This window comes from Cryptomeria japonica, chromosome 9 (assembly GCF_030272615.1).
Source record: "Cryptomeria japonica chromosome 9, Sugi_1.0, whole genome shotgun sequence".
Lineage (NCBI taxonomy): Eukaryota > Viridiplantae > Streptophyta > Pinopsida > Cupressales > Cupressaceae > Cryptomeria > Cryptomeria japonica.
In genome coordinates, this window is record NC_081413.1 from 346,613,691 (window position 1) to 346,626,452 (window position 12,762).

General features: G+C 40.7%; 1 protein-coding gene across 1 annotated transcript; it reads right to left on the reverse strand.

Annotated features, from left to right (window-relative positions):
- Positions 1-4,764: 4,764 nt before the first annotated feature.
- LOC131029669 (protein UNUSUAL FLORAL ORGANS) lies at positions 4,765-6,482 on the reverse strand. Its single transcript, XM_057960259.2, has one exon. The coding sequence runs from the start codon at positions 6,208-6,210 to the stop codon at positions 5,068-5,070; it is 1,143 nt and encodes a 380-aa protein (XP_057816242.1). The 5' UTR covers positions 6,211-6,482; the 3' UTR covers positions 4,765-5,067.
- Positions 6,483-12,762: the final 6,280 nt, after the last annotated feature.

Consider the following 12,762-nt stretch of genomic DNA (forward strand, 5'->3'; position numbering starts at 1 on the left):
TTCCCTCCCAACCTATCAAAGAGGATATGAATAATGATGATAGAAAGGAAAAATTCCCTACAAAGTATATTCCTTCTTCATCTAATTCTCCCTTTGATCCCTCCATGTGTCCTTCTACTAAATTTTTTAAAGAGATTCATGAGAATGGTCCTTCTTCTTCATAATTAAAATATACTTATAGGAGTGGTTATAACATAATCTCAAAACAAGGTTAAAGAGGAAAAGGGCGTGGAAAATATGAACAAGGAATCAAAGTCCGTATAAAGCCTCCTTCCCAAGATAGTACTAAAGGTCTAGGATATCCTCATCATTCGCCTATGGATGATCTTCTTAAAATACAAAGGTTTAAGGAGTATCTTGCAAGACATAGAAATTATCGTCCATCTAAAGGTGCTTCTTCTTTGAACAATCCTTTTTTCTCATATCATCAAACTCATGACCATCATGCTAATGATTTTCCAAATTTTCAAAAGGGAATACAAGAACTCATTGATAATTGAACCATCAAAATTATAGAAGACAATCCTCCTCCTTCTAGTGATCCTTGTTCTACATCTTAAGAGACAAGACCTGCTCCTATTGATGATCAAGAGGAATTAGCTACTAGAATCTTTTGGAGATTGAAGTATGATAAGAATGTTGTTTTTCCTTTCATTGGACTTAATCGCAATTATAAGCATAAGGAAGGTGATGAACATTGTCATTGTCATCGTCGTTATTCTCACTCTCTCAGAAATTGTAAAACCTTTAAAGCATTTGTTCAAGACCAATATGATCGAGCTTGCATAGTTCTTACAACCAACCTCACACTTTTTCTTGGTGAAGAGATAGTGCCTTAGCACTCTATTCACTCTATCATGTTTCTCCTCACCCAATGACATTAGTAGTTAACTTCATTGGGGGCTCTTTGTCATGAGTGGTAATGTTTTTTGAATAACAAACATTTTGGGGAAGCAACATATTTCTTCCTTGTTTCCTTGCATTGGGGGCAAGGACAATATATATCCACTTCTCTCTTTCTCTTTGAAGATTGTCTCTTCTTTAGAGTTGCATTTTGCATATCTTGTTGTTTTTTCTTCCATTGAATATTTTTTTGTGCGAGTACGTGTGTTCCTTGTTTAGGACCTTTCTTTTCTTGAAGTAGTGCATTTTCTTATGTATAATGTTAAACCTTAGAGGTTGTGTAATCCTTCTCATTGTCCCTATGCTTGTGAGGAATTAATTTTTCTCTTACCCTTTCTAAGGATCCACTTTTCTTTTGTTGAGTGAATTTTGCTTATGATATGATATCATTCCTTGTGTAAAGTTGTTGTTTTCTCAAGGATTATCTCTTAAGCAAGAGGCGTGCATCCTTGTTCATAACCTCTTCTACAATTGGCAAAGTATATCTATTATATTATAACCACTCCTATGAGAATTTTTTAATTGTGAAGAAGGAATTAACCTTGAATTGAATAATGTAAATACTGAAGTAAATGTTAGGAGATATACCTCAGATTTGTAATGGTTAATAGAAATATTGATGATGCAATGCTCTTTGAATGTAATCACAAATGTTGAATATAATGGCATGACAAACACATGAACATGAAAGACCTAATAAAGCACACATGATTGCATGAAGATTGATGTAAATTTGTTCCATAATGCTTGCAGGATTACATGTTGTCTTGAATCTCTGAAAATACTAGATGATGAATGCCTAAATGTGTGAGTGCTAGGTATGAAGTTGTAGATCTAAAATGGATTGATACAATGTCTTTATATAGGGTTCCCTAGGTAAATTACTGATTATGTCGGCCTCCAAAAGTCAAGTGTAGCCACGAGGACCAAAATCCATTAGGGAGGGGGAGTGCCCACCCATATTCAAATTGGGTCAATTTAAGGGGTACCAGGGCATGTTGGGGTGTCCTAGTTGAGGATCAAGGTTCTCCACGCCCTAGTCCTCCAAAGATGAGATGAGCAAAAGGGAAAATGGAAGAAGGAAACCTCAGGATAGGGCCCACTCAATAGTGTCAATAGGTGACATCAAGGTTGGAGTAAAGAGGACCAAAATGGACCTAGGGGGAATGAAGATAGGACACACTAAAGTAGGAGCACAAACATGAGGTGTGTATTGTACAAGTTAAAATTTATGATGCTACATTTATCCCCCCCACTCAATAGTGTCAATAGGTGACATCAAGGTTGGAGTAAAGATGACCAAAATGGACCTAGGGGGAATGAAGATAGGACACACTAAAGTAGGAGCACAAACATGAGGTGTATATTGTACAAGTTAAAATTTATGATGCTACATTTAGCCCCCACTTTAACAGAAGTATGAGCCTATGCAAATACTATACTCATGGTAAAGTAGAAAGATGAGAGAGAGGAGAACCTAGAGCGAGATTCCAAACCTAACCCCATACACCTATTGGCAAGTGCATAATGCATTTTAAAGGATGCAAGTAGGCTTACGAGATGTCAAAGTTGTGTTAAAGTACCTGATGACCTTATGTGGGCATGGATTTAAGTACAATATCTTATGGTTAATGATATTAGACTCCAAGAAGTTCAATATCAAATACATCCAAAGTATTATATACTATATTAATTTATCAAGATGTTTAACATAATTTTTGAGAACCTCACAAATTTTATTTTAAATCTTATTAATTAAACTTTAAGAAGTGTGATAGATAAAAACCAAAAAAAATTAATACCTACATCTCCTTAATCATTCCAAAGAATTTACTTTCTTATCCAAGAAAAAATCTCTTTCACAATCTTCAAGTAATAAATCTAAATATCGAAAATAATGTTCATCAAGCTCTTTTTGAATCTATAAAGTAATCCCTATTTCAATCTAACTCTTCCATCTTTGTTACAACTCAAATGGCCAAATAATTTTTCAAAAATAATTATCTAAAATGACCTCTTAACTTTCCTAGTGATCAATTTTTTATATTTTAAAAAAATTATTTAAATTTTCATTACATATACATACAAAAAAATGTCTTATTTAATAATAATGTTAAGAGGGCCTTCCATATAACACATTTTTTCATCTTTTTGAATTCATCCAATCCATTTCATTTAAAATAAATTCAAATTATTTCAATAAACCATACAATTCACTTCCACTCAAATAAACTATATTTTGCATTTGAAAAATAAATCACCAAGCATGAAACTATTTTCTCATAAGAGGAATCTTGAATTGATATGATTAGGATGACTTGGTCTTATAGATATATCACAAGTCACGTCTAGTTATCCCAATGAAGTAAAATGTATTAACTTTAAAAAAAATATTGTATGAATAATTTTGAACCTTGTACTTTGTACATTAAAGTACATGTCAATAATGTCAAGCATAATGATATTCGAAGCACATCATGTTAACTAATTAACACATGCATAAAATTATATGAGAGGCAAATTTTTCACAATTGATACTATATAAATCACATTTCAATGCTAATCCTCTAATTACAATATAATCAAGATAGTATTAAGATGTATGATTAAATATAGTTTAATCATAATCATATCAATCAATATAAGATCACAAAATTAACCAACATCTCATAAAAATAATGAATATATATCAAATCTAAATAAACTATTTAACTATATCAATTCAATTGTAAAATAACAACAAATATATACATATATCAAATAATCAAATATAAAAATCATAATTTATATAGACAATGCAAAATTATGCTGCGAGAATGAAAGAATAAACACTATAAGACTTCCAAATACTCATGTAACCAATGCATTCAAAATACTATACCATATTCATCATTCAATATAGAGTCATTGGATTAATATATCCAAAGTGCTATTCTAGATTCATCTACCATGCATTCAAAATAAATTTCAAATGACTAACAAAGATTCTTTTTAAATCTTATCACTTACACTTTAGGCGTCTGAAAAATAAAGATTCAAAAAAAATTAATATTCAATATCCAAAATACTATACTTTATTCGTCTATCAAAAATTTAACATAATTTTCAAAAATCTCAAAAAAAAAAAACAATCTTTTATAACATAAATTAAACTCTAAGATAGATAAAAGATTTAAAAATAACAATAACGAAAACATTCAACGCAGTATACCAGACTTATCATGCATTCAAAACAATTCTTAATTTTGCATCTTATTAATTAAACTTTAAAGCATATGCTAGATATGGACTTATGAAATCTATCATATTAGAAATAGCAGTATAGAGAAGGAAGGAAAAGCAAATAGTCCTCAATATGTATGTTATCTACATCTCCAAGTTTTGTCCTATTTAAACAAAAGGATTTTTACCATAATTCACTCCTATTTTCAAATCCACTAGTGAATTATTATTATATTCATTCTAAGGGGTTTGTAAGGTGTAGCATTATGTAGATATAAAATAGGGGAGACAATGATCTGTAGAGCTTCTGGTTCTGGCTTTGCCTGCCATTATCGTTTGTAACAAGTGTGAAGAAGGAAAAAGCAAGATCAACGATTTCGCCTTGTTCTACTTTAGCTTCACAAATGAAATGTCGTTTTTACCATCGACACACTTTGGCAGGTTGGCCATTCACTTCAAAACAATGTAAAATGAAATCGGATGTTTTGTTTATACACCGACATAGATTCGCAAAGTTATAATCTGGAGCTTCGCATGATCTTAATGTTCTCTTCCGTGTTGTTTGCTCAGAAAAAACTTCAGATATACAATTCAGCAAAATTAATAGAATTATTATTAAACAACTATGAAGCATTATGAGACGACGAAAGTGACATGCCTGCACAAATGATTACATAAAAATAGAAGTACTATAACTCATTGTAATAAACATTAGCATTTGCACATCAATTACACCACAAATTATCCATCTCAGATCTCCAGGGAATAGAGGAAAAACAAATTCAAAAATGCAGTATAGAATTGAAAACAGATATATGTATTCGCTTGGCCTAGTAAAATTTGCAGGGAAGATCGTACGTAGTGGGAAGAGTTTTAAAATCGAGAATTCTGCAACAAAAAGTAGGCTGATATGATAAAAAAAGAGCAGAAATACTGAAGGATTCAGCAGACAGAAGTCTCGAGACGGGGATCAAAGGCAAAACCTTGGAGTGGCTGAGAGGCGTGAACGAAGGGGCAGCGGGGGAGCCAGGTCCAGAGCTTGTGATACATGTCGTAGAGGAGGCAGTGGGAAGTGCTGGAGCAGGTGATGAGGATGTTGTTGGCGTGTCCGACGCAGGCGAAGGCCTCATCGTCGCACATCTTGATGAAGTCGTCGTACAAGGACTGGGGCATGCGCTCCACCTCCACCCAAGCATTTCTGGAATCCTGGAGACCCCAGATTCGGATGCTCTTGGGCACGTTCAGCTTGCTCTTCTGCACGGCGGCCACCATCACCAGCCGCCCCCGGCACTCCACCAGGTTGGGGCTCCTCAGAAAGCGCCGCATGGGCGCCTGGATTTTGCTCCAAACCCCTTCGCTTATGTCGTAGGCGAGCACGCTGAAGGGACTGTAGTTCATGCAGTACAGCACCCCCCCAGCGTGGGTCATCTTCCCGGACTCCAGATTGCACAGCCGCGGGAGCGGCCCGGCGATTCTCCAGTACTGGCAGGCCGAGTCGTACATTTCTGTGGTGAGGTTTTTCACGGCGAAGGGTGAGATCATGTCGTCGCCGGCAACGATGACCTTGTATGTCTTGGTGTGCTTATCCAGCACGAGGCCGACGGAGGGAACGAAGCGCTCTTTGAGAGTGCAGGGCAATTGCAGGCACTCCTTGGTCAAGGGATTGCACACAAGCACCGTCTTGCACCCCGTGTTCTCCGACAGACAGCACAGCAGCCCCCCCGCCGAGGCCACCACGGAGAAGACGGAGGGCAGAGATGAGAGGCGCGATCTGAACCAGGAGTGGGCCAAGGGGTCGTAAAGGTAACCCTCCGTCCACAGACCCCGCTTGAAGAGGAGAAACCAGGGCCTCGCCGGCGACGCCTCCGCGCACACTTCAAGAAAGCTGTCGGAAAACATGAGACGATACCAGTGGCGGCACACCGCCCGCATCCTAAAGAAGCTGGGAGGGGGCAAGCACGCCAGAATACGCTCTATCAGCTTCTGCGGCAGCATGCTCCACAGCCGTGGGTCCATCCACGTTCCACTGCTGCTGCCCCCGCTGCTGCTGCTGCTCGATCCGGGCCCATAGCTTACCAATTCCATTCCGATTAATCCCACTATGCCTTCTTCATGAGACAGAATGGAAGAGAGAGTCAGTTCGCCTCGCCTCTGTATCGCGGATGAAGATAATAAATAAAGGCAGCGCAAGAGGAAATAAGTGTTGCACGGCGAGCAAAGCAGGCGAGTGTACGTTAGGAGTGGGTGAAGGACTGAGTGAAGAGAAGTAACAATGCAACAAAAGGCAGTAGTGCAGAGTGGGCAGTGTGTAACATTGAACAGACTGAGAAGACGTTGCTCTCGGCTGTTGTCGGAATCGAATGAATGCAACGCGCGGAACGAGGGCTTGCTGTCGTGAAAAGGACGTGGGGGCGACAAAGGTGGCGCGCTGTTTCTAACTTTTGTACAAACGAATTGGATACTCAGCCGCCTATATTAACGCATATAAAACCTGTGGTGTAAGAGAGAGAGTCTGCGCCTGCACGCTGCCTGCTGCCTGCTGCCTGCTGCCTGCTGCCGACTGTATTACGTTTTTTGGGGCCCGTGAAACTGTGCACCTCATTACTCGCACAAGGACTTACTTGTTTTTCTCACTACTGCGCCTGTCGCCCTACACCCCTACTTTTACCTATTATCTCTCCCTTCCACCCCCCCACAGGCTGCCCTACTTTTCATTAAATTACTTCCCCAACCGCCTTTTCAATTTCACGCTCGCCCAACTAGGCCTGACAAGCTTATTTTTCATCATACAATCATTTTAACACAAGAGGCGGCTACTACCGGTTTTTCATTTTTAGGGAAAATAAACACATTCCACCTCAAAGCTCTCATTTTCCATTCAATTAAAATTACAACTAGCAATTGCACGATTAGGTGTGGAAGGTCAATTAGACAAAAAAATTGGTTTACATTATGGATGTATTTGTGCAATACATTAGATTAATAGGCAGAAAGATAGCGGGGAAAGGAGATAGAGTTAAGGGATGAAATTAAAGAGAGGATAGAGGATAAGTAGATAGGTATAGAAAGATGGAGAAATAGGGAGAGAGATGTAGGAAGAGGTAGGGAGATAAAGATAGGGGAGAAAGATAGAGAGGAATATAAAGATAAAGATATAGACGGAGATGAAGAGGAAAATGAAGAGGACGTTACGACCCGCACTGGGAAGGAATCGTAATGCCTCCCTGCGTGGCCACCGACATTCAAACTCATCCCTTAGCCTATATCCTTGGTTTGGGACATTTCCAAAGGATCTTTTGGAAGATTAGAGACTGGCTCTTGGAAATTGAAGCTCTTGGAGACATCATGGTCACCATTGTTGCAGCATCGTCAAGCTACCAAGTTTACCAAGCATACCAATACTTGCCAAGCACTAGGGGAGTAATCTAACTCTATCTTGCATTTCCAATATCTCGTTTATTTTCCAATTACCAAATAGCATAACATTGTCTTTGTGTTTGTCTTTGCATTCTTCTTTATCAACTTCTTCATTATCTTTTTTTCCCATGGCTTTTTGGGTTGTCCGTGGAGGTGGAAACACCAAAATGGGGGTCTGACTTAGGCAGACTCCAAAACGCAACCCCTAATATTTTCCTTCTTGCTTGTGTGCAGGTTGCATTAGAGAAGATTCATCTAGCTAGAGGCTTCATAGCATGGACCTATTGTTTGTCTATTCTCTTCCCTTTTCTCCTTCCATTTTTTCTTGGTTATTTCGTATATCGCATTTACTAGTTTAGCTTCATTACTTTCTGTGTTTTATTGCATTATAATCGCACTTGGAACTTTCTGTATAAATTCTATACCTCGCTTGTATAAGACGCCAGCGTGTCGCGTTAGCATCCCAGACCCGCGTGCTCGTCCTCTGGACAGAGGTTTGATAGAGTCGTCTGAGAGCCTCGAATTGCGGTTAGCTGTTTAACTCTGTTACTTTTTATCCCCTGGCCTAGCCTTGTGCCAGTTCGCAGAGGTATCAGAAGGACCATTCGCCCTCCGAGGACTCATCACTCTGGGGTGTTGAATTCCCTCTGTTACATTTTGGTGAACCCGACGTGAACGGGGGTTCGTGTGTGTTTGATTTTTCTAGTATAACTTAGTTGCTTTATTTCATTTCCTTTTCTAGTTTAGTATAGTTGTTTTACTTTTCATCACATTCATTTAAAATTTTAAAAACTTAAAAAAAAAAAAACAAGCACCTTTTTCCCTATCACGTTTTCATCTTAAACATATCAAAACAAACCAGTCGTACATCTTTTTCCAAAGACTTGCATAGGTGTCCATGTTCCGTGATTTGGTTGTCGACCATCTTATGAGATTTATGACCCAAATTGCGACAGGAGCCGTAGTCAGGAGGTCATCTAGGAGGATTTTCCCTCCTCTCCTCTGATAGCTGCCTCTCAATATTCGCAAAACTGAGTCTTCACAAAATTGAACAACTCTTATTTAAGCATCATGCAGTGGTTGTTGCAAGACAAAATGATCACCCTACCTGAGCCTAAACCTCTGTCAAATAACCAACTCTACCCCAACTGGTTCAATGGGTCGAATTATTGTCATTACCATCGTGTGCCTGGTCAGGACGCTGAGAGATGTTATCATCTTAGACACATTGTCCAAGATCACATCGACAGTGGGGCTATCAAAGTTGATGCAAAGAAACACAAATCGAACAAGTCCGTGGATAAAACCAACAATGACTTGCAGATCTATACCAACCCGTTTCCTCTACACTCGACAAATGTGATTTCTACATCTGATTCGACATTGGATGGTGGTCCATATGTCAATATGGTGACCATCACCCCTATCGTCTCCCCCCTGCCCAGAAGGGGAAGGTGTCTAACCTTCTTATCTCATTCACACCGCTCAATGCCCCATATTGCGGAGAGCCTGCTCCTCTCTATATCCCTACTCGATTGAAAAGTCAAACTGTCAAAGGTGTGATGGTTGACACCTTAAGAAGAGTTGACATCATCATGGAGGAGACACTCTTTGTGAATGGATGGCATAGGTCAGTCTATGATGAGTGTCGCACTACCTTGCAGATCCACCATGGATTCTCTATCAACCCACTGGGCAACATCACCTTGATGATCATGGTAGGCCCCAAGGGGGTGTCCTCGGTTTTTACTATCATCCCTGAGTCCGATCTCTTCCGAGTCTGACTCAAGATCCCATGGTTGATCTCCATGGAGGTGGTTCCTTCCGTGGTTCACAAGTGCTTAAATTTTCCTCACGAGGGCGTAGTGCATGTTGTCCAGGACACTAGCTATCAACCGTTGATTGCCTGTGGGGACTTCTCTTTGGATCATTTATGGCCTGTCCTGATTGGGCCAATGTTTCCTCGCAGTGACCTTTTATATTGTGTGTATTATAAATACAAGATGGGGGAGTCAGCTTCTATGTCGGTGCAACGTGTCGTACCCTTGTCGCCTCCCACATCAACTTCTGCACCTGAGATCCCGATCTTGGAATAGGTTGTGCCACATGTCTCTCCATCATAGGGGGTCGGGGCTAGACCTGCTCCCACACCGAGACCTCCTCGTCCACCTAGGACCATGCAGACTCCAGTGGTGTCCTCTATTCTTGCAACTGCACCTAATGTAGTGAAAGGAAAGGCACCTTCACTGCCAAAGTTCATGGCCCGCCCACCCTTTGAGCTTCACATCATGGCCGATATCCCTAGGCCATCTCACTATGCGAAGGGGAAGTGCTTATCTCAAGTTCCTTTGTATCCACTTGCATCTACATCATAGACCACATTGGCGCCTCCTATCCCTCTACCCACTCCTCAAGTGAAGCGAGGTCAGGCGCCCGCCACTGTGAATGTGGTGCCCGTTCAGGATGTCCCTCCTATTTCATCGGCTAGGCCTTCTCCTATCCTTGAGCTGATCCCTGAGGCCTCTCCTATCCTTGAGCTGATCCCAGAGGCCTCTCTTTTGGAGAATGATGCTCCTAATTCCTCTTAGATTGCAGTTGGCAGTCCCCACCTCCATCAGAACCAGCATGCATGCGAGCATAAATGAACTTGATGGGACCAGGCTCGATCGCATGACACTTCCTTACAGTCCACTCGTGCATCCTCTAATGCTATTGTATCAAAACCTATTCCTTCGGTGGCTCCCATTTCTGCATCAGTTTTGGTTTCGCTTCTCACTACTCCAGGGACCTTTGATGACCCCCCTCGTAAGCAGGTGCAAGTCTTCATCGCTCCTTCCTTGGCGCCTCCGCATATCACTTCTTTGTCGGACATGCCTCCCTTGTCCCGACCCCTTAACATGTCACATACAGAGATGGTGCCTAGTGCAGCTTTGTATACCTTTCCTACCTCACCACTAGTACAACATCCAAGTTTTCTTGGGTCCTTCAGCCTGCTACGGTTGATAGGAGGCCTGACACTCCTATCCCGTGTAAATGCAAGTTTGAGTAGGGCCCTGTTTCGGAGTTTCGATGATGCAAATCTTCACAGGTATGTTCTTCATCCCTTCCTTTGCCTATCACAGTTCCTGCTGGTTTGCCTATTTCTATTTGCATGATCGAGAAGGCCCTGCCTTCTCTTGGATCTGTCACTGCTCCTCTTCTAGAGGCCGACAATCCTATTCTTGTTCTATCTTCTCCAAGTGAGTCACCAGCTTCCTCCATGGAGACCTACATATTCGGCTCCTTGGACAACATTCCGACCTTGTCTATGATCTTCACATGATCGTTGACCCTCGCCCCCTCTGAGCTTGAAGACAAAGATGTTGTTGCTTCTTTGTCTCTTGCTCTCGCTGCTGGTGAGGTACTCGGTGTGGCCCTTTAAATAGTCCCTCTCCGAGCTCGCTCCCCTCTCCTTATGACCTAGATTGGGAGGACGAGGCTCTTCTTGAGGACAATGATCTCCTGCAGTACGGTCCCCTCTTAAGGGCTGATCGTTAGGACTTTTATTTTTCATCTCCATCTGCTTGCATGTGTGTGTGGTTGTGTTCCCTCGTGCTTTCTTTATCTGTTTGTTCCCTCCCAGAGGACCCAAGTCACTCCGTAGGTAATTGGATACGAGAGGTTGATTGTTTTTATCCGTTGTGCTCACCTGAAGGACCCGAGTTACTCTGTTGGTGCTCGGATACAAGGGATTTTCTATCATCCACATTCCTTTATTTGTTTACCTCATTCTTTTATTTATCGTATCTTGCTTTTCGACATTCGAGGACAATGCAAAGCGTTGGGGGAATTCTTTTCTTTCTTCCATGTTGACCCGAATTTTTATTTTATCTTTGTTTTCCCATGCTTTTCTTCAGATCTGAGAAATTTGGCATTATGACGATACACCCATCTTGTAGTGATACTATATGTCTTTTTGACACTGCTATGGGTTCTGATGCCAAACTATCAGATCCTCCTGTCCTCTTTCATTACATCTTTTGATGTGGATATTATGTGTCACTGTCTCTTGGTGGCATTCCACGGAAACATCTCATTATGTTGATGTGCCACAACTCGTATTCTCCTTAGAATGACATGACTTCCATGCATATCATTCTAAGGGGGGCCATCATATCATTATTTCTACATTTGTGCCTTTATTTTTATGCTTTTTCATGCATTTTCTTTATCATGTGCGCCTAGATGGGGGCCAAACCACTTGATCTTTCCTTTCCAAGATCACTCAAGTGGGGGCAAAACCACTTGATCTATTCCAACGGTTGCCTACATGGGGGCTAAACCATCTTTCCAATCTGCATTATCTCTCTTGCCTTGGTAGAGGCCAATCTACTATGTCCCAATTCCAATTGCCCTATCACATGGCAATCTAGCATGTTGTTGCCCATGCTGGCTAACTTATCTATCGCATATAGTAATCGAGCATGTTGCTACCCATGCCGACTAACTTATTTGCCCTATCACATGGTAATCCAGCGCATCGCTACCCATGCCAGTATATCATTTCTCCCTATCATATGGTTATCCATATTGGTGTTACAATTCACCCTATCATATGGTTATCCATATCGGCATTCCAATTTGCCCTTGTTAGACAGTTCAAATAACCGAAAGACAACTAAGAGGAGGGGGGGTGAATCAATTGTCACTTGATTACCGAAACCTTAAGCAATTAAAAATTTAATATCGGAACCCAAAATATCAATACTGGAATGCATAAACCAAATACTGAAATAGCAGATAAACCAATTAAGCATAAACAATAATCAGAGAATAAATACCATCCACATGACACCAATATTTATACGTGGAAAACCTGGTAAAGGGAAAAACCACGGTGGGAAGCCTACCCACAGTCAGATAATACTTCTGCAACAAGTATGTGATTACAATTGAGGGGCCTGCACTTGCAGGAAGGCCAATAGCCTAGAGCTCACTACTCATCACAAAATGAGTCTCACTAACTACATAGAAATCCAAACTACAATCCGGAAGAAGGAATGAACTGCAAAGATAGCATCTCCTATGCCTGAATACAGTTCTAGTTAAGTTCAATACCGAAAGAATAAATCCTCTTACATAAATCCAACTCGATCACCAATGATAGACCAAATCCTTTGCCTGAATGATTATTATATTATTCGGTCCTTACATATCCATATCCCTTACCATATCATATAT

Excerpts from the sequence above, each read along its gene's own strand:
- LOC131029669 (XM_057960259.2), bottom strand. The coding sequence starts at position 6,210 with ATGGAATTGGTAAGCTATGGGCCCGGATCGAGCAGCAGCAGCAGCGGG.